Genomic DNA, 25,593 nt, shown 5'->3' with positions numbered 1-25,593 from the left:
AGGTGGGAAGATTCGCCTTTAATGTGAGCTAAACCTTCCCCCGGCAGCCTGTATAGAGAACATGGAAGAAGGAAGCTTTCATTCTTTGCCGGCTTCTTCTCACTCTCATTGGCAAGTACATTCCTTTACTAGCATTAGGACCTATTCCTTTGGAATTCTGGGACATTCAGCCTCGTGGAGTGAAGAACTACTGGACTCTTAGACCTTTCACTAAAAAGAGAGCCATTGTTACACTAGCTGGATGATACTCTGTAAGCTATTCTAATAAATTCCCTACACACACACACACACACACACACACCATACATACATACATATATATATATATATATATATATCACTACTGTGCCTCAATACACTACCAAAAACCAAAGGTTGAAAAATTAGTGGACCAGAAAATTCTGGAACTTAATAAGACTCCCAAGGACAAGCCAGCATTTTTGGGGGCAATCTTAGTTCATTATGACCACATAAGAAAGAAGCAAGGTTGCTCTTGGTAATGGCCCCGGTTCAGAAAAGGGCAAAGGTGAGAAGAGCTAGGGAAGGGGCCACCACCTACCTGTTCCACTCGGATCTCAATGTCGCCATTCACTTTCTTCCCGTGAAAATACTTTGACCTGCAAGAAGACCAAGAGATCTGCTCAGTAAGGATCGTTTTTTGTTTTTTTGTTTTTGTTTTTTTCTTCCCTTTCCCAAAGACCCAGAGGTATAAAGGAGGACAGTCTCCATCTGGCCCTGTCCTCCTCCGACCACCCACTGCCTTGGTATTGAGAGAAAGAATGGTGGAGGAGAAGAGGGAAAATGGGTGGGGAGGCAGGAGACTGGAGTTCTGGTTCCAACAGGTGACTTGACCTTCTGTGCCTCAATTTCAGCCCCTAAAAGGAAGCATGCTCCCTATGCCTAGGGGTATTTGAAGAACCCAATGAGCCATAAACAATATGGCATTGATTTGGTGTTGTTTTATTAAATTACACGTATGTACTGTGTCAAGGACTCACTGATCTATCTGTTCTCTTATCTCTGTATCACGTGTTCCTCTATTCCTTTCATCTGGCCACTCGCCCTTCCAGGACTCTCTTCTACACAGCTGACATCCCCACCAACCACTGAAGAAGGCAAAAGAGTAGACAACATTCCCATGACCTCTCCCTGCCTTTCCTTGCTGACCTTCCAATCTTCCTTCCCAATCCCTCCCATTTGCCCACTTTCTTCTATACCTGACCTACTCCTGACCATAGCTCCCTTCTCACAAGGGCTGTCTTTCCTGCTGCTGATTGCAAGGATAATCAGAATCGGCAACTGTGCTTAATGCCTGTATCCCACTGAGGGACAGTAGGACTCCCCCAAGTCGGTAACCCATCACTATATTCCCAACACCCACAAGAGAAGACAACACACCACAAGAATGCAATTAATTATCTAATAAATAAAAAAAATAAGTAAATAAATGAAGGGTCAGTGAGTCGTAGGGTTTAATCCATGGTCCTTTTCATTTAAGGTATACAATCGCGATCACGAAGCAGGCATTTTTATATCTATCCTACCAATGAGGAAACTCAAAACCCAAAGACTAAACATTTGCAGATCCTAAGAGGGCAACTGCACCTAAGCCTTTTCCTCTGCTTTCTTTCACTCAACCCTGAAAGGTCGGGACAGAGGGTGCTAAGAGGATGCTTATGTTTCCACTTAAATGCAAAAGAGCTAGTTTGCCTTCCCCCCTTTCCTCTGCTGTTACAGTGAAACAAACACCTGAGTCCTTTACTGAGAACCAGGCAATACATTAAGCATTTCCATAAGCCCTCTTAGGGATGAAGACAGTGCTATTCTTCCTCCTAAGTCATTCTTTGCCTTTTCTACAGCAGAAATGCTCATAGATTAGCACATAAAACTCCAGTCCCAAGTCCCCCTTAAGTGGATGTGGCCACAGGATCCAGTTCTAATCAATAATTTGTAAGCAGCACAGTCAAGAGCCATCTCTGGAGTTTCTTCGTTCTAATCTTTTTCCCTGGAGCAGGGATGTGGCCAACTGTTTTCTCAGTCTTTGTTTGTGAAAAGAATTCCTTCCACAAACTCTTAGACTGCTTCGCTGTCTGTATTCACAGCTCCCACCGATCCTCAGCCAATGCCAACAGAACCCGCCTTCTTCTGAAGACCTTGACTGACAGATTCAATGCTGGGGGCACTTTTTCTTACACTATTGGCAGGCTAAGATGTCACTAAGGCTGGAGTTTTGGGGGACAGGAATGATTGGTATAACCTAAAAGTGAGGCTTTTCTTTCTTTCTTTCTTTCTTTCTTTCCCATTGATGCATTTCAATAAAATGCGTGGGTAGCTAGCCTCACACAATACGGAGTTTCATCACAAATCCTCAACAAGAGAGTCAGCACATTCCATCCCACTTTCAGTATTTGTGGGGCCTGGGGAAAACAGCAAATGACCTACAAGGTGTATGACTAATATTTAAAGTTGATAAGTATTCTAATTTCAATTCTGTTGCTGTGGTGCCTTACTAAAAGCAACTTAGAGATGAAAGGTTTTTGTTGTTGTTGTTGTTTTTGTTTTTGTTTTTGTTTTTGGCATACAGAGGACCATTTTGGGAAAGTCAAGGTCTGTAAGCTTGCTTGCTTGCTCTCATCTAGCTTTCTTTTGTAGGGAAGGGTGCCTCCCACAATTGCCTGAGGTTTCCCAATTAGCAATGAGGACAGTCATCTACAGACACAGGAACAGCCTGACCTAGTCAATTCCAGAGTTGATGCTCTTAGGCGATTCTGCATTGTAGCAGGAAGACACTTAAAGCTAACTACCACAATGAGTTTTGTGTTTAATAAAATGAAAATGATAAGAAGATACCAGGCAGCAGATATTAGATTATATGAGGTTTATTAAATGAGTATGGGGAGAAGAGGAAAGGGGGGAGGGGTATGAGAGAGAGAGAGAGAGAGAGAGAGAGAGAGAGAGAGAAAGAGAGAGAGAAGAAGAAGAAGAAGGAGGAGGAGGAGGAGGAAGAGGAGGAGGAGGAGGAGGAGAGGGCAAGAGGGAGAGGGGTAAGAGATAACAGAGGGTGAGGGAGGAAGCCTAGAGAGTCTGTCCTTTTATATAGGTCCCCAGGTCAGGTAAGCAATGACATCACAGGTAGTTAGACTGAAGCAGGATTCTAACAAAGTTAGCAAACACCTATGTAAAATAGTTGCATTCCTTCTTTGATGACTACAACTCATAAGGACTTAAGAGTCCTGTCCAGACTATGGCAGCATAGCAACGGGCAGCTCTTTGTCCTCCGCCTTAGTTCACTGTCTTCCCTAGTGTCCCGGTTACTCTCGCCCTGAGGCACGCCCCCCTTCCCCCCCCTCCCCCCTAGATTCCAGTGTTCCATCAATCTCAAGAGGGAATGGGGCAGGGTCACTCCCCATATCCTGCAGATGGAGAAGTTGCATTCAATATCTCAAAACGTTTCCAGTTGTCCCCTAGTTTCAGACTTTCAGGATTCAGCCCAGAACTCCAGGTTCCTTCCTAACGGTGGTCCTGCCACCAGATGGCCCATTTCACCCACATCTAGTTCTACAGCTGCTTTCATGGATACACACACACACACATACACACACACACACACTCCTAGGATGCCTTACTATGTCCTCTGCTTTTGCACAGGCCCCTGCCTCTGTTTTGCCAGGTCATCTCTTTCTCTCTTTCCAGTGTTCTCACAGGCGATATCTGCTGTTTGGTTTTCTTTAGCAGCACCTCCATCTGGTTGGGTTGGGTGCCCTCCTCACCCTCTGAGTACATCCTACACTCAACCCTTATATAAGGTCCCACTCGGCCTTGTAACCGTACATTATAATCTGTCCCCTGACTCCAAACATCCAGTCTGTGAAACCAGAAGCTGTGTCCCAACAGTCACAGCATGTGACAGCACAGCGTGTGACAGGGCAAAGGACTGCGCTTCCCACAGGTTTGTCAGCCAGGTAAATGGTTCTTCCTTGTCCCCAGTTCCTTCCTGTGACCCTTTATTGCCACCTGCTGGCTAATCATTGTAATAACTCACAAATTTACACCTTTTTATGATATGGGTTGTTGTTTAGATCTCTAACCTGCAGGCAGGACTGACAGTCAGCCATGGACTTGATCCCAACCTGGAACCCAGAACATTCTGCATTACGTGCCACCCAAGCAGCTCTCGCCTCAAAGAGGCCTTGGCCTTCCCAGGAGTCTTTGGAATGTTTACCACTGGGGCTGGCAGGCGGTCTCAGGCTGAGGTGAGGGTCAGACAGTCCGTCCTCTGCTTGGCTGGGAGTCAGAAGTCTGTCTCCTGATGGGCCACACAGACTGCTGCCTCCTTGCAGGGGGTGGGGTAGGGTGGGGGTGAAAGGGTGGGCTCATTCAGGCTGGAGCTGCCTCAGAACAGCTCTGTCTGGCAGAGGGGAAGGAGAGGGATGGCCTAGAATTCTAGATGCCTCGGGGGGTGGAGCCCACTGCCTCTGCTATTGACTAGCTGTTTGACCTCGGGCAAAACCAGATGGATCTATGGTGCCCAAAGGCTTTGCCTTCCACCAACAGCCTCATCCTAGTGCCCTAATATGTCCATCCTTACAGCTCCTTGAATAACTCAAGCCAATCAACCAAGTCCAAGTCCGTGGTCCTGTGGTCCTGCCCTGAGAAGGGGGGAGGGAAGTCTAGATTCCAGGAGGCCTCAGTCTCTGTGGGTGGCCTCATATTTTACTGCCACATTCAAGGCACCAGGAAGGAGAATATTATAAACTAGGGCTGCCTGGGGTGGGAAATCTCTAGTTTGGGCCCTCGGGTGGTGGTGTGTGAGAGACTTATGAGGAGTGGACTTTGCATTCTTTTCCCTGCTGCAGCCAAGGAATGAACAGAGATGGGATCTACCTGTGTCAGAGCACAGCTCCCTGACAGATCCATCTATCTGCCTGTGGAGCCACTGAGGCTAGGCAGCATCTCGTACTTGAACCCACAGCTTGAGTCCTGGAATGCAGGTCAGGGCATCATGGCCATTCATTTACTAGAGTCCTTAGGCTTTAAACTCTAGTCCTCAGGCTAGTGCAGCGAGTGCCTTGCCCAGTGGCCACGTCCATGGCCCCAGGAAGCCTTCTTTGCCTGATTCAGCCTACAAAGATGGACCATCTGCTCTGTGCAGAATCTTCCGGCTTCAAGGAGTCAATTATGAAGACCACACAGGGCTTACTGCCTCTAAGGGGGAGTGACATACAGATGGAGGGTGGCCACTGGAACATCAGCACAGAGATCCAGCTCTTTCCACAGAAGAGACATTCACTCAGGCCAGCCTGGGGTGGGAAGTGAGGTTGGAGGGGTGTCTGTGGTGCTGATGATGAGGTAGCCCACCTAATCCATCAGTTTATCGGCTCATCCAATATTTGGTGCCTATTTTTTTTTGCCAGGGACTAAGACTTCAAAAGTGTGTGTGTGTCCAGCAAGGACAGCCATATTGGGCAAGCACTGGCAGGCACTATAGGGAGTGACAAATCTTCCTGAGTGACAAATAACCCTTAAGTGTGAAAGAAAATTGAGCAATAGGCACACAGAGGAGGACCTGGTTTGGCGGTGGGGCAGGATTTCTGATAATATCTGTAGATATTTCGGGGCTGGAGAGATGGCTCAGAGGTTAAGAGCCCTGACTGCCCTTCCAGACGTCCTGAGTTCAATTCCCAGCGACCACATGGTGACTCACAACCATCTATATAGCTATAATGTGATCTAATGCCCTCTTCTGTTGTGCAGGCATGCATGTAGGCAGAGCACTGTATACAAAACAAATAAACAAATCCTTTAAAAAAAAAAGAAAGATCAATTCTAAAGGTGTTGAGAGAGTTTACATTAGGACCCAGATGCAAAGGCATCTGGGAGGCTGACAAGAGCGTGGCAGTGAGTTCCTTCCCAGCGGGCTACTGATGGGCGGTGCATGAGTGAGGGTTCACCTTGCTGGGAGAAGATGTAGAAGAATGTCTTCTGGCTTTAGAGACAGACCCAGGTCCGGTCTAGCTCTACCATTTATATCCTGATGCCACCCCAGGCAAACACCTACCTACCACCACATGGTGCTAGTTTTCTCGTTGGTTAAAACATTAGGAGAAAAGTGACTACATGTGCCATCTGGGTAAGGATTACTTACTGGACAGCGCTCCTGCTACACGGTAGGTATTTTACTGACATTCAGCTCTTCCCTCTGTTTTTCTGCATGCAAAAGGCTGAGGAGATTTACTGTCTATCCATATTCCCTTTGTACATATATGAACTCCCCATCCACTAAGCAGCTTCCTCACTCGTCACCTGACTCATCCACCCATCCATCCACTCGCCTGACTATTTACTCATCAGTGTTAAGCATCACGTCGGTCTTTGCAATTGCACTGAGCAAAACATCCCATGCAAAGGAGGAAGGCTTTTATGTCACACTGTACGTCAGCCCCCGAGGAAGATAGAGATCTAATAGTTACCCTAACACCTCTGGCTTTTAACGCAAGTCCCCAACTGGTAGATCTGGTGACGTCCAGAGCCCCCATTTTGACAGGATGTGTTGTAAATGTTTACTTCTGTGCATGACAGAGGCTGTGGGGTACGTTACCATGAGTATGGATTGGCATACATGTGGAAGCCTGAGGAAGACATTGGGCATCCTTCTCTAGCCTTCCATATTTGCCCCTGAGACAATCTCTCTCTCTCACACTAGGGCTAGGCTGGCATCCAGGAAGTCCAAGTGACCCTCCTTTCTCTGTGTTCCCCAAGCTCTGGGGTTACAGGCTCCCCCCACCCCCATGTGTGTGTGTATGAGAGAGAGAGCCTTTTATATGGGTGCTGGGAATCCAAACTCAGGTCTTCATGAATTGTGTAGCAAGCACCCTTAGTCACTGAGTTACCTCTTCCTCTCCTTTTTCACTTTTTGTCTGTTTGTTTGTTTTCCTTTTGTTTTTCGCGACTGAGTTTCTCTGTGTAGCCTTGTCTGTTCCGGACTTGCTTTGCAGACCAGGCTGGCCTTGAACCCATAACTATCTGCCTGCCTCTGCTTCCTAGAGTGCTGGGATTACAGGTGTGCACCATTGTGCTCAGCACCTTTTACTTTTAAAATACAGAATTCACGTGAGAAGTCTGGCTTCCCGATGGACCTGGTCCTACTGCAACTTGATGTTCCAAGGAAGGTTGGTATCTATGGGAGGGCTACCCTTCTCTGGGGAGACAGGGAGGATGAGAAGGATGGACTTAGAAAAGAGGGGGGAGGGGACGCTCCAATCAGAATATAAAGTAAATAAATGAATTAATTAGTGAAAAAAAAAAAAAAGAAAAGTCTGGCTTCCCTTGAACATTAGAAGCTCAACATCTGGCCTGTATTCCCACAAGGCAAAAGCTGGCCCAGTGGACTGCAGCTGTCGCCTTTAGAGGGAACACTGGCTGTCACACCCAGCACAGCACAGTCCCCATGGTTCCCAGCCATCTCTCTGCAGCTGAAGCCAAGTGGCAGATGCCATTGGCCATGGAGCCTAAGCTGCTGTTTTCCTGACCATAGGAAGTGTTTCTTCCCACCTGTGCAGTTCCTAGCCACATGCCCACAAAGGCACTCACTGGCATGTCTTCCACAGGCAGCCTCTGGCTAAGCAATGGCAGTCAGTGTCTTCACATGGTAATTAACTCCTCAGAGATCTCCAGAAAAGCCCAGACTGGTTGGAAGAGTGACTGGGAAACCTCATCCCTTTTCCTGCGATGGCAGAGGATTCCCTCCTGCCAGGGAACACATTAGAGGCAGGCTTCCACAGGCCCTGGGGAGGAAGACATTCTGTAATGCGCCTGGCATCTGCCCAGAGACTTGTGTTTCCAGGGGCAGGGTTAGAACCAGTGAGGTTCTAAAGTCTGGAGGCGTCTGCTCTGAAGTCATTATTGCCCAAGAGGACCCAGGGCTCTGAGGGACTCTAGAGAAGGAAGGTCAATGTGAGGGCCTGGCCTAGCAAGCCATGCTGTGGAGGGCGAGGCAGTGGAGTTCCTCAGAGACGAACAAGGCAAGGGCATCAGATGGAGGTAAGACAAAGAAGACCAGAGAAGAACAGCAAAAGCTTCAGGGTAGAGCCTCTTCTAAGGGCGTCTAGAGTAAGCTCTTTGGAGCCTGAGCCCTTCATGGCTTTCACAAGTGAGTAGTCAAACCAAGCTGGGCATCTTCTCTACAATGGCGCACTCAGCGCTTTCCAACTACCCACTGGATTTCTGCCAGCTAATTATACTCACACTAAGCTGCTCATGGGGACCGCATGCTCTGTCTATCAAGTTGAGTTTCATCTCCATCTTTTGCTGCTCCTCTAGTGGTGGTCTTGTTTCTGTTCATTTAAGACACAGGCTACAAAGCCCCCCTCTCTCTTGGTAGCTTCTAAGGCTGGTTTTTCATCATTGTCGAAAATAATAAAATAAAATTTAAGAGATTCCTGCCTCCACTCTGGACAGTCAGAGCCCACTGTGGCACGTGACAGTTCCTCTTGGCCTGACTTGGATCCATCAAATCCTTGTCTAGTAGTGGCTCCTCCATTTGTATCTGCCTGTGTCCTGAAAGAACCAAACCTCCCTACTGTACACAAGCCTTTGCAGGGGGTTTGTCTCCATGTGTCCCCAAGAGTTAAGGAGTAGGCTAAGCCAGGTTTAATTTTCACCAATAATTTGTTGCTAAGAACAAGGGCAAACGAAAGTTGAGGTATGCATGTATGATGTAGGCACATCTCTGGAGGGGCCTCATAGCCCTGACATGTTCTAGAATTCCAATCATTATACATCCTTTTCCTTCTTAAAAACTTCACCATATATATATATATATATATATATATATATATATATATATATATATGTATATATATATACATATATATATATATATCCAATAAAGCTTCGTTTTGCTTACGTTGACCAAAGTTACTTGTTTTCTTGACAGAAAACATGACCCTATATAACAGTTTTAGGGTGGTGGCTGGAAATAGTCATTTAATGGAAACACTCATTCGGAGACATGGTCTTCGCCCATCCACAGGGTTGTATATCTATCAGAACAGGGGCTCTGAGAGCAGAGTGTCCTTTATCCTTCAGATCTCATAGCTCAGTCAATCTCCTTAGAGAGACAGCAAAAAGAAAGAGATTTAGGAAACATTTTCTACACAGTCTCTTCTGTTCAAAGATATTTTCCCTGGGTTTTCTAGCTCGGTTCCAAGGGTGAAGCTCTCCCAACAAGATTCTACAAGAGCAGGGTGGTGGGGACAATCTTTCTGTTTCTCCTCCCTCCCTCCCTCTCTCCTCACAGAGCTGGGTTAGGAAGCTGCGGAGACACCAGCCCTTGGATCGGACAGCATGAGACCTCACGGAGAAGGGTCAGCACTTGAAAAATTCCTCAAGTCAAAGGGCTAGGGGCTTGGGTGCCACACAAGGCCCTCACTGTGTGCACACATTGTCTCCCTGATAAAAGGGGCCGGGCCTGGGAAAACTGAGCTGTCTCCAGGCAACAGAGCTGGTTGATGGGGAATGTTCAGGCCCCTCCCCTGTCCCTGGACACTAGGGCAGGGAGCAATACAGGGAGGGAGGGGCAGAGGTGCAGGGCCAATGTCCAGCATAGAAGCCTCCCAGGTGGGGTCAGGTGGAATGTCTGAATTAATAAGTAAAGCGAGGAGGAGGTGACACCCCTTTTTATGAGTCCCCCTCTCCTCACTTCGCCAGAAGCGCTTTTACAGTTTTCCACATACAAGCAGTTGACTTATGAGATGGAGAGCCTTGTGGTGGCAACAGGCATAAGTTGTTCCCCAGAGCTGTGGGAGGGGGAGGATGCGGGGGTCCTCAGCAACGTAGTGCATCTCTGCTTTTCAGCCTCTCCACTTACTCCAGGGCCAGTCGACTGACTTGGAGCTCTCACTGTATCTCAGAGGGTGACTGCAAGTCTGCCAGGGCCTAGACGCCCCTCCTCCAGGGCTTCTGGAAGCTGGCCCTCCAGCACAACCAGCTGAACTGAGAAGCATGCCAAGCGGCTTCCTTCCCTCGGGCTCCCAGGCCTATTATACTCGCGAGCAATTAGTAACTGCAATTATTTGTTAATAACAGTTACCATCCCAGGGCCTATTATGTCAGGCTGAGCCACGTACCAGCTTTTACCCACGCCATTTTCTTTAACCTTCGCGATAACCCTTTGGGAAAGCTGGTCCCCACTCCTGCCTTACAGAGGAGAGATGTGAGGCCAGCAGGTTAGACTGGACGGAGGTCTCACACATAACTGAGTTGGAGAGTAGGGGCCAGATCTCACAGCATCTAGGAGTCTGACTGGAGACTGACTTCTGGCCTTGTCTCCCTCCCTGCTGGTGACAGCAGAGGAAGCTGTGCTCTGAGAATGGAGCCAGCTGGGAGACCTGGTTTGGCTCCCCAATCAGAAAGCAAGGCACCTCAGAGGCTAGCTAGCCTCTTGTTGGCAGCACATTTGTAAAGCCAACCTCCATCCTGTGTTACTCTCTTCTCTGAGAGAAAATACTGGACACTCAATGAAATTTCAATGTCAAGTAAACAATAAGTATATTCTTAGTATATGTCTTTCTCATGTTTCGCTGTAGATACTTAGGCTCATTCGCGAAATATTAACCTGATAAGCTGTGTTTTTATTGACTGAATCTCACAACCCTACTTTGATTGTCAACTTTATTGTCAATTTGATGGGCTTTCGAATCACCATGGTAACATACTTCTGGCTGGCACCATCCCAAGGGCTGGATCCTCAGACGGACCGAAGAGGAGAAAGCCAGTTGAACACCAGCGTTCATCTCTTTCTGCTTCCCAATGGCTGACACAATGTGAGCATCTGCCCTCACACGGCTGCTGCCACACTCTCCCCACTATGATGGAGTGTGCCCTTAAAGTCTGAGGCCGATAAACCCTTCCTTCCATAAGTTGCTGCTGGTCAGGAGAAATGTCACTAGCACACCTTCCCATAGGCCACTGATGGTGACGCCAACTGGGAGGTCACACCTTTTCTCCACCCCTGGTTCCCTTGGGACCAATTAGGCTTACTGCAAATCCTCAGAGAGACAGTCCAAGGTGTCCTGCTATCCTTGTGCTTCTGTCCAAACAGCCAGAGGCTATCTGACCTCTCAGTACATGGCTGGGGCCTTTCTGTTACCACCTGGGTGGGCGGGGAGAGGGGGCAGCAAGGAGCCTTGAGACTACAAAAGAAGCAACAGGAACTTTCCTGAGTTCCAAAGCATCTGAGTGTCTTCTGAGGGAGCCTTCCCAAGGCACCCTCAAGCCTGAACCTTCATGTAGCAGAAGCAAGTTCTTTGGTGTCTGTTTCTTCACTAATTAAATATCCATCTCACTGACCTTACTATTTGTCAGGCCCTGTGCTCAAAACTCCAGTTGTAGTTAAACAGGGGAGACAGAAAGAGCCACAGAGTGGAACTCATATTGGAAGCAGGTAGACTCAGGTAGAGAAGTTGCATGTGCTGAGAAACTCATGTGAGCGAGATGAGGGCGGTACTCCGAGGAGGAGCTTCCTCTATTCCCCGAGGCCAAAGAGGTAGGGACAGAGCTAGTACAATCACCCCTTTACACACAAAGAAACGGACTCACAAGCAAGCTGGCCAAGACACAGAGGTGGTGAGAGTGAAGAGTGGGCCTCAATTCTGAGCTGCCGCCTTTCAGACCCAAATTCTCTAGCATGCATCCTCTTTTCCACTTAGTTCTCCTCAGGAAAACATGTCTGACATGTGTTCTTGGAAGTGATGCATGCATTTAATCCCAGCACTTGGAGGGTGGGGAGCAGAGGCAGGTGGATCTCTATGAGTTCAAGGCCAGCCTGGTCTACAAAGTGAGTCCAGGACAGCCAAGGCTACACAGAGAGACCCTGTCTAAAAAAATAAAAATAAAAAAATAATTTTTTTTTTAAAAAAAGGAAGTGACAACTTTAATATCAAAGCAGCTACAAGGAATGGAGCTTCCTTAGTACTTTAAAGAGGGGAAAAATATTCTCTGTGTGTCCAAGTGCAATTTTTTTTTTTTTTTTTTTTTTTTTTTTTTACAAAAAGTTTGCTTTGCCAGTCTGAGATCATGAGTCTGGAAGCCTGCAAGGACTCCATTTCCTCCTGGCACCTTTACACTCAGCTGCCCAAAGGGCTCTGGCAGGGTGAGGTTGCCTGGTAGGGGTAGGGCGCTTTCCTCCAGGGTGAGGTTACCAGGCTTCGGTGCTTGGCCAGGGAGGTTCCATGGAGTTCTGCCACCTTGCTCTGGGGCTGTCTGGTGCTGGGTATGTGTGTACGTAGAGGCGGTGCCAGAGACCACTCATATGCAGCAAGGAGGTCCTGGGCTTCAGGTGCAGCTGGGACAATAGCAAGAACACAGTGACACCCAGGCTTGTCCTCAAATGCCCTGGCAGGGTCCCCAGATGACAGTAACATCGGCTTTCAGGTTCAGGGCACAGAGCCCCCAAGCTTTCTTATTTATAAAAACAAGAATAATGTTAGCGCCCACACAGTAATTAGGAGGATTAACTTAGAGAATGGATGGAAAGCACTTAGCACAACGCCGCCTGGCGATGGGACTCACATGAGATTAGGAGATTGTTAGTATTCAGTTGACAGAATCACCTGGGAGGTTATATTAACTGATATGAAAAGACCACCTGAGTTGTGGGAGGGACCATTCCCTAGGCTCAAAATGGAGAGAAGAAGGTGGGTGGCCACATGTTCTCTCGTCCTAACTAGGGGTTCTATGTAAGTGCATACCTCAAGTTCCTGCCCCTGAGAGTCCCACTATGAGGGGACACAACCTGAAGCCATGAGCCATAGCAAACCATCTCTCTCTCTCTCTCTCTCTCTCTCTCTCTCTCTCTCAATATTTATTTATTTGTTTGTTTGTTTATTTATACAATAGTCTGCCTGCATGAGTGCCTACAGCCAGAAGAGGGCGCCAGATCTCACTATGGATGGTTGTGAGCCACCATGTGGTTGTCTGGATTTGAACTCGGGACCTCTGGAAGAACAGCCAACGCTCTTAACCTCTGAGCCGTCTCTCCAGCCCACAAACCGTCTCTTCCTTAAGCTGCCTCTGCCAGAGCGTTTTATCGCAGCAACAGGAAGAGACACGAAGCCCATTCATAAGTGCTGTCCACGTCCCAAGGAGGACGTGGTCCGGCCCTCAGAGAGTTCCTCGCTGAGCCTCGTGTATCTTTGTCCTACTGTTCCATCCACGCTGCCCGGCAACTCCCTCACTCCCAGCGTGGGAGGCCTGGGTAGGAAGGCGGTGCTTATTCTCCTCAAAGCCCATTCGTTCTTGTTTGGGTTTCCTTGAGCAGGTATGAGGAGCCTCTGCTGCTTCCGTGCCTGGAAAACAGCCCCTGGTAGGTTTTCTTCCGGGAAGTGCTGGTGTGCCGCGCGGTGTGCCGGAGAGAGCCTATGACTTCTGTGTCACTGCACCAGTGGTCACATGACTTTCTATGAGGTTGAGTGTGAGGTGACAGCAAATGGCATTTAGGCATGTCACCGAGGTCATTTCTAGGTGTCACACTCCTACCTTGCCATTAGCAATAACTTCCCAGAGCATTTGTTTGGTTATTACTGTTTCCATCTTTCTCTGTCACCTGTCCTGTTCTAGGCATAGAAACCATTTTAGGAGTGGGTGGGTCACAGGTGGTAGAGAAGACGGAGTTGCCCAACCCAGCCCCTTTCAACCTAGAAGTCCACCGGCCACTCATGCGGGGCTACCACTAACCGTGCATTGCCACGCAAATGAGGCATGGTAGCCTCTAGGCTCCGTGCAGGGTGGGTAAGGGGCATTGAAAATGGAGGACACCCTTCCCATTTGTCTTGAAAACAAGGAACGGGGGGAATAAGCAGATGGTAAGACAGCTAGGGCCACTGTGAGGTGGAACTGCAGACAATGTGAGGACGGGGGCCACAGTTACCCGAGAGGACAGAGGAGCACTGAAGCCGAAGGCTTGTCAGCATCTACCTGCCCTGGTGGCCGTCCTCTCATTCATGACCCTCATCTGGAGAACCTGCAAGTAGGATGGTGGTACACCCTACCCCACCTGCTTATGGTCTTTGAAACTGTTAAGTAACAGGTTTTATTTGGAAACTTAAATCTAGGGCTCTGGTTGGTGGCCCCACCCCCACCCCCGTTTTGTATGTGCACATGCGCAAGGGGGTATTCATATGCAGGGTGTGTGCACCTGCGGATGCCAGAGGTCAACCTCATGGGTCATTCCTCAGCTCCTGCCCGCCTTTATTTTTGAGACAAGGTCTCTCAATGAACCTGGAACCTGGAACTTGCCAGTAGGCTAGAAGGAGGAGAGCCACTGAGCCCCGGGGATACCCCTGCCTCCAGCTTCCCAGTGCTGGATTGTAAGTGTGTGATGTCCAAGAAGAGACTTGATACCCTATGAGCATATAAAGGGGGAGGAGGTCCCCCTCAGTCACAGTCAGAGGGGAGGGGAGTAAGAGGAAAATGGGAGGGAGGGAGGAATGGGAGGATACAAGGGATGGGATAATAATTGAGATGTAATATGAATAAATATAAAATAGAAAAAATAAGTGTGTGATGACACATCCAGCTGTTTATGTGGGTTTTGGGTCTTGAACTCAGGACCTCACACTTGAACAACAGGCACTTTACCAACAGAGGTACCATTTTTCCTAGCCTTTCTTCTTTTAAAAACAATCCTTTTGTTTGTTTGTTTGTTTGTTTTTTGAGACAAGGTTTTCTCTGTGTAGCCTTGGCTGTCCTGGACTCATCTGTAGACCAGGCTGGCCTCGAACTCACAAAGATCCACCTCCCCAAGTGCTGAGATTACAGGTGTGCACCACCACACCCAGCTTTAAAAACCACCTTAAACATTCACTTTTCAGTGACTCTAGCATACTGACAGAGAGCAAGGTAAGGGACTTGTAAACTCATGTCACCCTGATTAGCCAGGAATGGGAACAATGACAATGATAACTGAGTGTGCACTAAGCTCTAGACAACATAAAAGTGGGTAAGCAACTGAAGGAAGAGTCGATTACAATCCGCTGTGATAATGTGCCACAAGGCTACAGTGAAGCATGTGCTTAAGTCACGCTAGGGACACAGCAACCAGCACTGACAAGATAGTCACCGCTTTAGAAGCTTCTAAGAATGAACAGTTATTGGCCAGGTAAACACAATAGGGAAGGGTATTCGGTGGAACGGGGAATAGAAAGTGCTAAGGCGAGGCATGCTTGGGAACCAGTTGTTTGCAAAACAGGGTGTAGTGACCCGGCCAGCGGGGGTTCTACTAATGCTCAGGAGGAGAATTCTCCTGTATAGGGACAGAACACAAGACAAGAAGAAGGAGAGCAAGTCTTTGCTCAAGCTCTCAAATTTTATTTTTCAGGTAGAAGGTTTTATAAGGCAGGGGGCAGGGAAGCATATTGCTATGGCAACCCAGCTACAGGCTATCTCAAAATGCGAGGAATTCCAAGCAGGTCACAACGTTCTGCCACACCGAATATTTTACTATCTTTATCTAATCTAACTGTTAAACTACAACAGGGTGGCTCCGTCTAAATCTGATCTTTAGTCTAACTGCCGAACCACGACAGGGTCAGCTGGTTTCTGGTAAATGACAGCCTGCTGGAGAGATAGAAACCTAGGCTCTGACAAGATGGCTGAACATTGGCCATATGGCCCACTGTCCCCAACAGTGTAGTACTGGAGACAAATCCAGGAAAGGGGGCGGGGCACATGCTTATGACTTCAATCTTGAAGTTTAGGCTGGTGAAGCACCATCCAAGGATGGAAATGACCAGTATCCAGGGAGGATGCTGTGATGCTAGGTTGGACGGTAACCAGGGGACAAGGTCGAGGCTAGAAGCGAGAAGCCAGGAGAACTGCTGGAAATCCTAAGCAAGGGAGCCAGCGCAGGGGCAGCAGGCTGAAGAAAACTGAGCTTCAAACTGACTTATGTGCTTACACCTTTCTCTTGTGGTTCCCAGCACTGAATGCTTTGTCCCATCCCAGAGGACAAACTTGCCACCCAGTCAGACCTCCAGTAGGGTGGCCAGACGCTCTCTAGAGACCCTTTGCATGGCTAGGTTCCCCTTCCCAAGCTGCACCTTAAAGTGCTCAGCCATGAGTCCTCTCAGCAGCAAAGGTCGGCTTTGGGCTCCCAGGTTCTACTCAGGAAATGCAAACACTATAAACCTGATCAAAACCAGGTTTTGGCTGAGAAGGACTCAAGGGGACAACATCTTACTACTGTTTCTGTTAAGAGATAGGCTGGCAAACTGCCTGCTAAATATTTATGTTTATACCCATAGACTAGTGCTGCCGTCAGCCTAGAACAGAACAGTTCCTTCCCTGTCCCCCCTTCCCCACACTTCACCCCCCACCCAGAGGATGTTGGTTAATACAAAGATTAATATCTGGTCCAAGGGCTGAGAATAAGTGATCAATGAGCATTCGTCCCTAATTGGGACACCTTTTCATTCTCCACGTCAAGGCCTCGGAGCTTCACAGACGAAGGGGCAGAAAGATTTGAGCGGGATGGGCGGGGAGGAGTGTCCTGAATCATTGCCATCAGATAATGATGTCACTGTAGCAGGGGACACAGAGCAAGGATGGATACTTGCATAACATTGGACCCTCCCACATCCCATCATAGAGGGAGAAGGTGCCCACATGACACCACCCTTTCCCGGAGGAGCTCATACTGTGAACGGTTGCTGTAAGGAGGGGTGTTATTTTTTTCCAAGGGTGTAGCCACTGAGAGACTAGGTGGGAAGAAAATTAAGAAAAAAAAATAAAATAAATGCAAGGTCCCTTCTCCAGGGTTCTGGCTAATTCTCAGGTGGAACTGATTGGGCCCACACGTTTAAATAATCTCCCAGCTGGACTCCCAGAAGGGGCGTGGGTTCCCACAACACCCTCTGTTTGCAAGGAAACCCTCCTGGACCAGGAGAGAAAGAGAGTTTGCAGAGCTTGAGTCTGAGAAGGGTCAGAAAGGGGACAGCAGTGTGCCCAAGGGGCTGGGGGTGGGGTCACTCTCCTCATTATCATCTCAAAAGGAAAGGAAGGGGCTGTGGGAGCTGGCTTCTTCTTCCCTTTTCACAACTTCCTCCCCTCTGGAGACCTTCACACAAACAAAGGAGGAGGAGCTGGGCCAAAGCCGACCTGGAGGCAGCTGGCTCTACCGTGGGGCTAGCCTGCCACCTGCTGGCTACTTTTGGTAGCTGCGGCCAGGCTTTTTTTTTTTTTTTTTTTTTGAAGATTTATAGGCAGGATTAATAATCTTCTCATGTCTGCATGCTATTCTGGAAACAGTCTCTCGATGTAGCCAGGGCTGGCCTTGAACTCACAGTCCTCCCACAGTCAGCCTCCTGAGTGCAAGGATTACAAGCGTGCAATACCACAACCAGCAAGACTGATTCCAAGGCACCCGGTGAACATTAATTTGGAGACAACTGGGAATGCCCCCTGAGATGCTGAGAGTTCAAAGGAGAAGCCGATGAGCCGGTGGTGGCAGGAACTGTCTTTGTCACAAACATTCAGTGAATATGGAGCGAACTCCCGGGGAGCTCATGAGCCTCAGTTTTTATCCCCACCAAAGGGCAGGAAGAATACCAGAAACCAAACCCTGCTGTTCTTGAAACCAAATCAAAGTGTGAGCAAGTTTCAACACACTGGGAGACAGCTCAGGCCAAAATTGTATCTCCACCTCCAACCCCCCACCCCCACCCCCTTTCCAAGGGAGCGGCGTCTAAGATATCTACACTACTCATTCCTGTAGGCTAAGGAGACTGATGATGACCAAAGCCCAACTTTAAAATGCTACTTGGCTGCGGTCACTAGCTGGATCCCGGCCTTGTCACTGTGACTTGTCACAGCACCACAGGCTCTATGGGCAGACACAGAGCAATAGGATCTGAGTCAGCCACTCAGGGCTTAAGTAGTAAATGACCAAGAGGAAACTGGGCACAAGGGGATGAACTCTGTCCTTTCTGCACAAGTACTGGGGCCGAAGACACAAGGCACACGGAGGCCTGGAAGGACAGCTGTCATGATTAATGCCATACAGAGAGGGCCACAGTCGGCCACAATAGCATGCATGTATACTTAAATGCTACTTAGTACTTTTATATTAACTTATAAGCTACCTTTAGGAGGTAGGTACTGCATTTAGGCAAAGCAAGTTACAAAAGCTACACAGCTGCAAGGGAGCTTGGGGTATACGGCAGAATTCAGCCTAGCTGTCACCACACCACAGCCTCCACTATTAAACTTCACTTCCAAACAGGAAGCAACTTTCTTGACAGAGAGCTGAGGCAGAGATAAGACGGGCCAGCAGAGAATAAGGTCAAATGTCTGGTTAGGTGCTGGGGAGATGGCTCAGTGGATTAAAAGCATTTGGCTTGCAAGCAGGGGGCCTAGAGTTCAGCTCTGTGAGCCCATGTAAAACGCTGGCAGGCACCATGGCCACTTATAATGCCAGCCCTGGGGAGGCAGAGACAGGGAATCCTGGTGGCCCAGGGGGTGGGGAGATCTGGTTAGCTTGTCTAGCAAGAGTTGGTGAGCTCTGGGTTCATTGAGAGATCTTGCCTCTAAATAAAGTGGAGACTGGTTCAGAAAGACGACATCAACTTCCAGCCCCTACACACAGAGCTGCTTGAGCTTCTCCTTCTCCTTCTCCTTCTTCTTCTTCTTCTCTTCTTCTTCTTTTCTTCTTCTCCTTCTCTTCTTTTCCTCCTCCTCCTCTCCTCCTCCTCCTCCTCCTTCTTCTACTATTTATTTATATTTACAGTTTTGTGCCTTCAGGCCAGAAGAGGGAACCAGATCTCAATTATAGATGGTTGTGAGCCACCATGTGATGGCTGGGAATTGAACTCAGGACCTTTGGAAGAGCAGCCAGTGCTCTTAGCCCCTAATTTGTTAATGCGCATATGTGCACCCACACACATGAGCACACACATGCATATATGTACACTCACCACTCACAGATATACGTGTAAGGAAAAAAAAAGGTTGGATTAAATAGAAACTGAGGCTCCAAAGATAGTGCAGCCAGTTGGTTACTGGGTAGGCAGGCAGGAGCTTTGCCCCTGCATGAGGGCCTGGGAGCTAAAGCTCCAAAGCCTCCAAGCCTCAAGGGCAGAACTCCAGGGCCAGCTTCACACCAGCATTCAGCAGACACAAGCAAGCCTGTGAGATAAAAGCCTTTGAGAACATAGAAAACAACTCAGGCTGGATCAGACAGAGGCAACTTCCAGGCCACCCTGCTTAAGAAGTTATTTGTAGTCTGGGTGTCTGATACAAACCTGTAATCCCTGCACTCGGGAGGGAGGCAGAGGCAGGAAGCTCCCTCATGGGTTTGAAGTTAGACTTGGCTCCATAGGGAATTCCAGGCATAAAGCAACAACAGTGATGAGGTTACTTCTCATCAGAAAGGCGAGGCCGGCTGTCCGAATCAGCTGGAGATAATTAACATTGCTGCACATCAGGAACGCATCTCGAATAAATGAGCAGCTTTGACTCCAAAGCACAGGCTTGGCCACGCCCAACCTGAGTTCACCTCCCTGGGGAGGATTTGTAGATACTCACACACGACTCTGCCCCCCAACACTGTGCATGGGTCTACCATCAGAACCACTCCGCTTCCCCCCAGGTGCAGTTCTGCTCTGAATACAGGGCTTCGGTGTTTCCACAGTTGGGCCGACGTCCTTAACTGAAAACTGCGGCTTCCAATGGGACTTAGAGTATTTGTCACCTCCCAGGATCACGACGGTGGGACATAGACTTATTCCCCAGAGGCAGCCCCTGCACACAAGCACATTGCCTGATCCCTCACAGCAGCTTGCACTGACTTCGGTGGGTGTCCAGGCCTCTCTGCTTTCAGAACTTACGGTCTGCAGGACTGTCGTCACTCCTGCCCAATTGGGTGGGTGTCAGAGGTCAAGCTCATGGGAGGAGTGGGATGCCAGGGTGGGTAATCTGTTGCCAAGAGTTTAGGATAAAGAACCATGAGCCACCCCCACCCCCCAGCAGCTGGTAGAATCAAATGTTGAGGAGACTCACAGCCAAGCGTTAGGCGGAGCTTGGGGAGTCGAGTGGAAGAGGGGAAGGGAGGGATCCAAGGAGCAGGAGGGGACAAGAATGCCACAAGAAGACCAACAGAGTCAAGTAACCTAGAGCCACGGGCGCTTACAGAGACGGAAGCACCAACCAAAGAGCATGCGCGGACTGGACCTAGGCCCCCTCCCTATGTACCGGATGTGCAGCTTGGTTTTCATGTGGGGTCCCTAGTTAAGTTGAACGGGTACTGTTTATGGCTTTGGATTCTTCTGCCCGTGTTCGATCACTTCGCCCTAATCAGGCTGCCTTATCTGGCCTCAGTGAATGAGGATGAAGTCAGTCCTGATGAGACTGGATCTGCTGGGGTGGGTTGGGGGAGGGGGAGGGGGAGGGGGAGGACTCCCCTTTTCTGAAGACAAGGGGAAGGAGGACAGGGGGAGAGAGGGTGGGATAGACGGAACAGGAGGAGAGTAGAGATGGGGCTACGATCTGGATGTAAATTAAAAATAAATTAAAGAAGAGAAAAAAACAGACTCCGGGTGTGGCGGCGCAAGCCTTTAATCCCAGCACTTGGGAGGCAGAGACAGGCAGATCGCTGTTGCAGGCGTATCGCTATGAGTTCGAGGCCAGCCTGGTCTACAAAGCAAGTCCAGGACAGCCAAGGCTACACAGAGAGACCTTGTCTTGAAAAACCAAAGAAAGAAAAAAAAAAAAAAGAAAGAAAAGAAAAAAAAGAGGAAACAAAACAAACCTAAAATAAATAACAAACAAAAACAAAACAAAACAAACAAACAAAAACAAAACAAAACAAACAAACAAACAAAAACCTCTCTCCTTGTTCAGAAAGGTCATATGGTTTCCCAGCCGGGTCTCTAGAACACTTGCAGGGGCCATGCCCCATATCGAAAACTTTAAGATGTTTATAGCATACACATGGAATTTTTCCGGACTTGGGAGGGGGGGCTCTGTTTGTTTACTTCAGAGCTGTTAAAAGTTTGCAAACGACTCTGTCAGTGTAATGTTCCTAAAAAAACAAGGCACAGGGCTTCTCCTTCCTGCGGCCCCCACCCCCACCCCTCAGCCTCAGAAACCATGTAAGCCTCTTAGTGCACCTGCTTTCCTATTCTTTCCTACGGGAGAGGTGAGACAGCCCCATCCAGGCTCAGTTCGCGAACCGAAGCAGCTTACCAGTCTGTGTGGGCGTCATCAATCACCAACAGGATCCTGGGTCTCTGAACCACGGGTGTGACAGGAGTTGGTGGTTCCATAAGCCCCGAGGGGGCCTGGGGGGTCTGTTTCATGGCGCTGGAGAAAGAGCTGAACAGGCTGGATCCTGGAGAAGAGAAGGAGGCAGCCAGAGGCTGGGGGTGCCTCCTCTCCGTGGCGGGGGATGCTGGGGAGCTGCTGGAGCTCTCTGGGCGCTGGAGATCTGGCATGTAGCCATTGGGCAGGTTAGCCACAAAGCTGCTGTCAGACAGACGCCTCCGGAGGAAGTTCATGGCTGCTGTCGCCGTCGATAGGTGGGGTAGTAGCCTCCTTCCACACAAAAGCAACTAGGTGAGGCTGGAAGAGCAGGTTGCCAGCTGCAGGCAGGACGAGGCTTGGGGTCAGAGGAGCCCAGAGGGTTCTGGCCCAGCAGACGTGGGCCTCACAGGATTCTGTTTACCTGTTGAATACAAGCCAGCAAGCACATTAGTGGAAACAACCTCTTCCCCTTTAAAAGCAAACAGATAAGGCACATTTCCAGCCCCTTGCTGATGGAGTTGCAAACTGGGGCACACTTTTAGGGACTAATTTGGCAATAGGCCTTAAAAGCAAGCACACAACTGCAATTTTTGGGAACTCTACAGTAAAAATTAAAAAAAATTAAGTAATAGGTAAAAACTTCATGCATAGATTTATTACAGCCTTATTGACACTGGTAAAATAATGGTTCAGATGACACGTCTTCCATAATAGAACTAAGTTTCATGTTGTAATAGTAAATACATCAATGTATCATTGTATACAATGTAATAATGTATACATCAGTACATCGATACATCAATGTATTGAACTCAAATAAATCAAATACATGGGGAACCGCATCTACACTGGAGGCAGAGATAGGTAGATCAATAGTTCAAGGTCTGTCTGGGCCTAGCGAGCCCAAGGCCAGCTTGAATAACTTAGCAAAACCTGCTTCAAAATTAAATGGGTAAGTAAATACATAAATAACATTTTAAGTGACTTGAGATATAGCTCAGTGAAAGAGGCGCCTAGCTTCCAGGAAACTCTGAGTTGGATCTGTAGCACTGAAAAAAAAACAAAAAACAAAAACAAAAACAAAAAAAAAAAAACACATCATAACACAAACTTACATATACAGAAAAACCTCAGCCCCGTAAAAATGATACAATTTAGAAACTACAGATAAACCACAGCAGTGAATTTATTCTTGCAGCACACATTGTCTGACATTAAAAAATTTTTTTTACTTGTATTTTCCAAATGTTCTTGAATGTATAATGGTAGATATTGAGAGCACCCCCTCCTACCCCCATTAACTTCACGTGCTGAAGATCTGATCCCCAGTGAGAAGAGATTTTTTTTTTAGATGAGGCCTGTGGGAGGTAACTGGAATTGGGTCAGTATTGATGATGGAGGCCCCAGGATGGGGAAAGAACTCTTCTTATGACAGACACCCTTTGTACCTGGTAAGGACACAAGTAAATGGTGGCATACATGTATACATACCGCACACAGATAGTCTTGTAAGAAAAAAAAAAGTTGTTTTAAATAGAAACTGAGGCTCCAAAGATAGTGCAGCCAGTTGGTTACTGGGTAGGCAGGCAGGAGCTTTGCCCCTGCATGAGGATCTGGGAGCTAAAGTGCCAAAGCCCCCAAGCCTCAAGGGCAGAACTCCAGGGCCAGCTTCACACCAGCATTCAGCAGACACAAGCAAGCCTGTGAGATAAAAGCCTTTGAGAACATAGAAAACAACCGAGACTGGATCAGACAGAGGCAACTTCCAGGCCACCCTGCTTAAGAAGTTATTTGTAGTCTGGGTGTCTGGACTCACACTTGTAATCCCTGCACTTGGGAGGGAGGCAGAGGCAGGAAGCTCCCTCAGTGTTGGGGACAGTAGGCCATATGGCCAGTGTTCAGCCATCTTGTCAGAGCCTACACTTTTAGGCTCCTATTTCTCCAGCAGTCTGTCATTTATCAAAAACCAGCTGACCCTATCGTGGTTCAGCAGTCAGACACCTGTTGTGGTTTATTGTGGGGAGATGGTCATTCTAAGACTCCCGAGCTCATAGTAAGAGCTACTCCTTTCTGGCTATAAACTAGCTTTTCCAGTAAGACTACTGGTAAAAATCAGATTAAAGGCCAGCTGCTTGTGAGCAGCAGTTCTGGGAACTTTTTCCTGACTAACCAGATCTTTCACAACTTCCTTTTCTCTCTGGACTTTCTCCCTCTTCTGTGATTATAGCAGCTGTAAAGGTAGACACCTGCTGGAGCATTCCAGAGTTAGGTATCCATAGCAACCCTCACTTACGCAAACACCCATGCCCCCGTGTCTGTAAAAACTCTGTGATAAATTTCAATAAACGGGGTTTGATCAGAATCCAGACTTGCTCCCATTTCTTCGTGTCTTGTGTTCTCTTCTTCATACAGGTGGATTTTCCTCCCGAGCTTTAATCGAACCCCGGCAGGCTGGGCCACCTCTGTACCTTGTAAGGACACAAGTAAAAAGTGGCCATCTGCAAGCTGGAAGGTGGTCCTCTCCAGACCCACCATGCTACACCCTGCTGTCAGACTTCTAGACTGTGCAAATTCCTGCTGTTTAAGCCGTATAGTCTGTGGCATTTTGTTATGGTAACTGAAACAGACAACACACACACATACACACACACTTTTCTAAACAGAATATTTTGGGTTTTTAAATTACATTTGTTCATTGATGTATTGTGTATGTGTGTGTGTGTGTGTGTGTGTGTTTGTCTATCTGTCTCTCTCTCTCTCTCTCTCTCTCTCTCTCTCTCTCTCTCTCTCTCTCTGTGTTCATGTGTGTATGTGCATGTGTGTGTGTATACACACTCTTGTGGAAGCCAGAGAATAATTTTCAGGTAAAAGTTCTCTCCTGTTCTGTAGGGCTGGAGGCTGAACTCAGGTCTTCAGGCTTGGCAGCAGGTGCCTTGACTGGCTAAGCACGAGCCATCTCCCCAACCCAAGAAGAATTTTTAAAATCTCATTCTTTATGTGAAATGGAGGACAGTGACAACTTAAGCCATGGGACTGAACTATATGTTTCAGTTACATTTTATTGTTTTGTAGAGGACTTTTAATCCAGCAAAATGGCTGCTCTGGTAAGGAAATCACATCTAAAGACCTTGTAGGTCCTGCTGGAAGATAGACACGCCCTTACTACCTATCTTTAGTCCCAAGCACTGAAAGTAAGGTTAGTTTATAGACGGAAGCAGGCGTGTTTGAAAGTGCTGCCTAATTGAGGGGCAGACAAAGTGACACAGCAGAGAATGAGGACAGAATGAGTCAGAGGTAGGACATGCCCAGCTCTCAGGAGAACAGCACAGGAAAGAGAGGCGACTTCAGAGCAGCACAGGGAAAGCGGTGGGAGGAGCAGGGGGTAGTGTGAGCAGTGTGTTTGTGTGTGTGTGTGTCCGTTTTACAGAGACACGTTGCAGAAAGAATGATCCAGAGAATGAGAAGGAGCCGCAAGATTTAAAAAAAAAAAATATTGCTAGAATCAGTTGGAGGCCAGGCAGTGCAATTCAGTCAGAAGTCAAGAGAGGCCAGTGTGAGTCGGTCAGCTTGGAGAGGAGTTTGGGCCAGAACAGCTGAATTGAACCAGCCAGCCAGAGTTCAGAAAGAGCTGGAAAGGGTGGGTTTATTCAGCAGTAAGTCTCAGAGGCTGCAACATTCTAGGCCTAGGTTAGTACGAGAAGGCTGGAAACTGAAGCTTTCACTGTTTGAGTCTGCAGAAGATTAGATTGTTCGGAGGCTAGAAGCTTCCAGGCCTAGGCCTAAGGATAACTAGAACAGAGAAAGAAACACTATGGGCTTATCCCAGGCTGTATGTTCTTATAGCTTGGGGACAGCTCTCATCTCATCCCTATATCTAAGGAAAGAAAAAACATTTTCATTCTGGCCCTCAACTTTTACATCTTATGAATTTTACTTAAGAGTAAAATCCTCTGGGTGTCATGGCGCACGCCTTTAATCCCAGCACTCCAGAGGCAAAGGCAGGTGGATCGCTGTGAGTTCGAGGCCAGCCTAGTCTACAAAGCGAGTCCAGGACCGCTAAGGTTACACAGAGAAACTCTGTCTCAAACAAAACAAAACAAAACAAAAAAACCAAAAACCAAAAAACAAAACAAAAAACAAACAAAACAAAACAGTAAAATTCAAAAAGTCATTACAGTACAATTCTTTGAATTTGGTTAAATGATAATGTGGGGTAGAGTCTATTTGTTTCTGTCACCTCAGAAGTTTCCCTATACCCCTTGCTGGCCAATCCACACCTCCCCAAGGCACTAACGCACA

The 25,593-nt window shown here is 48.0% G+C and overlaps 1 protein-coding gene and 1 long non-coding RNA gene across 4 annotated transcripts in view; one reads left to right on the top strand and one right to left on the bottom strand.

Annotated features, from left to right (window-relative positions):
• SYN3 (synapsin III) overlaps positions 1–25,593 on the bottom strand; it is a 435,938-nt gene that overhangs the window by 380,221 nt on the left and 30,124 nt on the right. For all 3 annotated transcript variants that reach the window (XM_084794231.1, XM_084794230.1, XM_084794232.1), the window contains exons 2-3: positions 21,238–21,715; positions 560–617 (exon numbers count right to left, since the gene is read on the bottom strand). In XM_084794231.1, the coding sequence (XP_084650357.1) occupies positions 560–617; positions 21,238–21,548 (369 nt within the window). In that variant the 5' untranslated portion in view covers positions 21,549–21,715. The remainder of the gene's footprint in view (positions 1–559; positions 618–21,237; positions 21,716–25,593) is intronic.
• On the top strand, positions 520–10,817 carry LOC311604392. Its single transcript, XR_014781470.1, has 6 exons — positions 520–644; positions 4,080–4,253; positions 4,857–4,991; positions 7,104–7,169; positions 9,299–9,365; positions 9,856–10,817. It is a non-coding gene; the product is annotated as an uncharacterized lncRNA (long non-coding RNA).

The sequence above is a fragment of the Acomys minous genome (genome assembly GCF_964271855.1).
Source record: "Acomys minous genome assembly, chromosome: 9".
NCBI lineage: Eukaryota > Metazoa > Chordata > Mammalia > Rodentia > Muridae > Acomys > Acomys minous.
The sequence above is the reverse complement of the archived record's forward strand: the minus strand, read 5'-3'. Positions and strand labels throughout refer to the sequence as shown.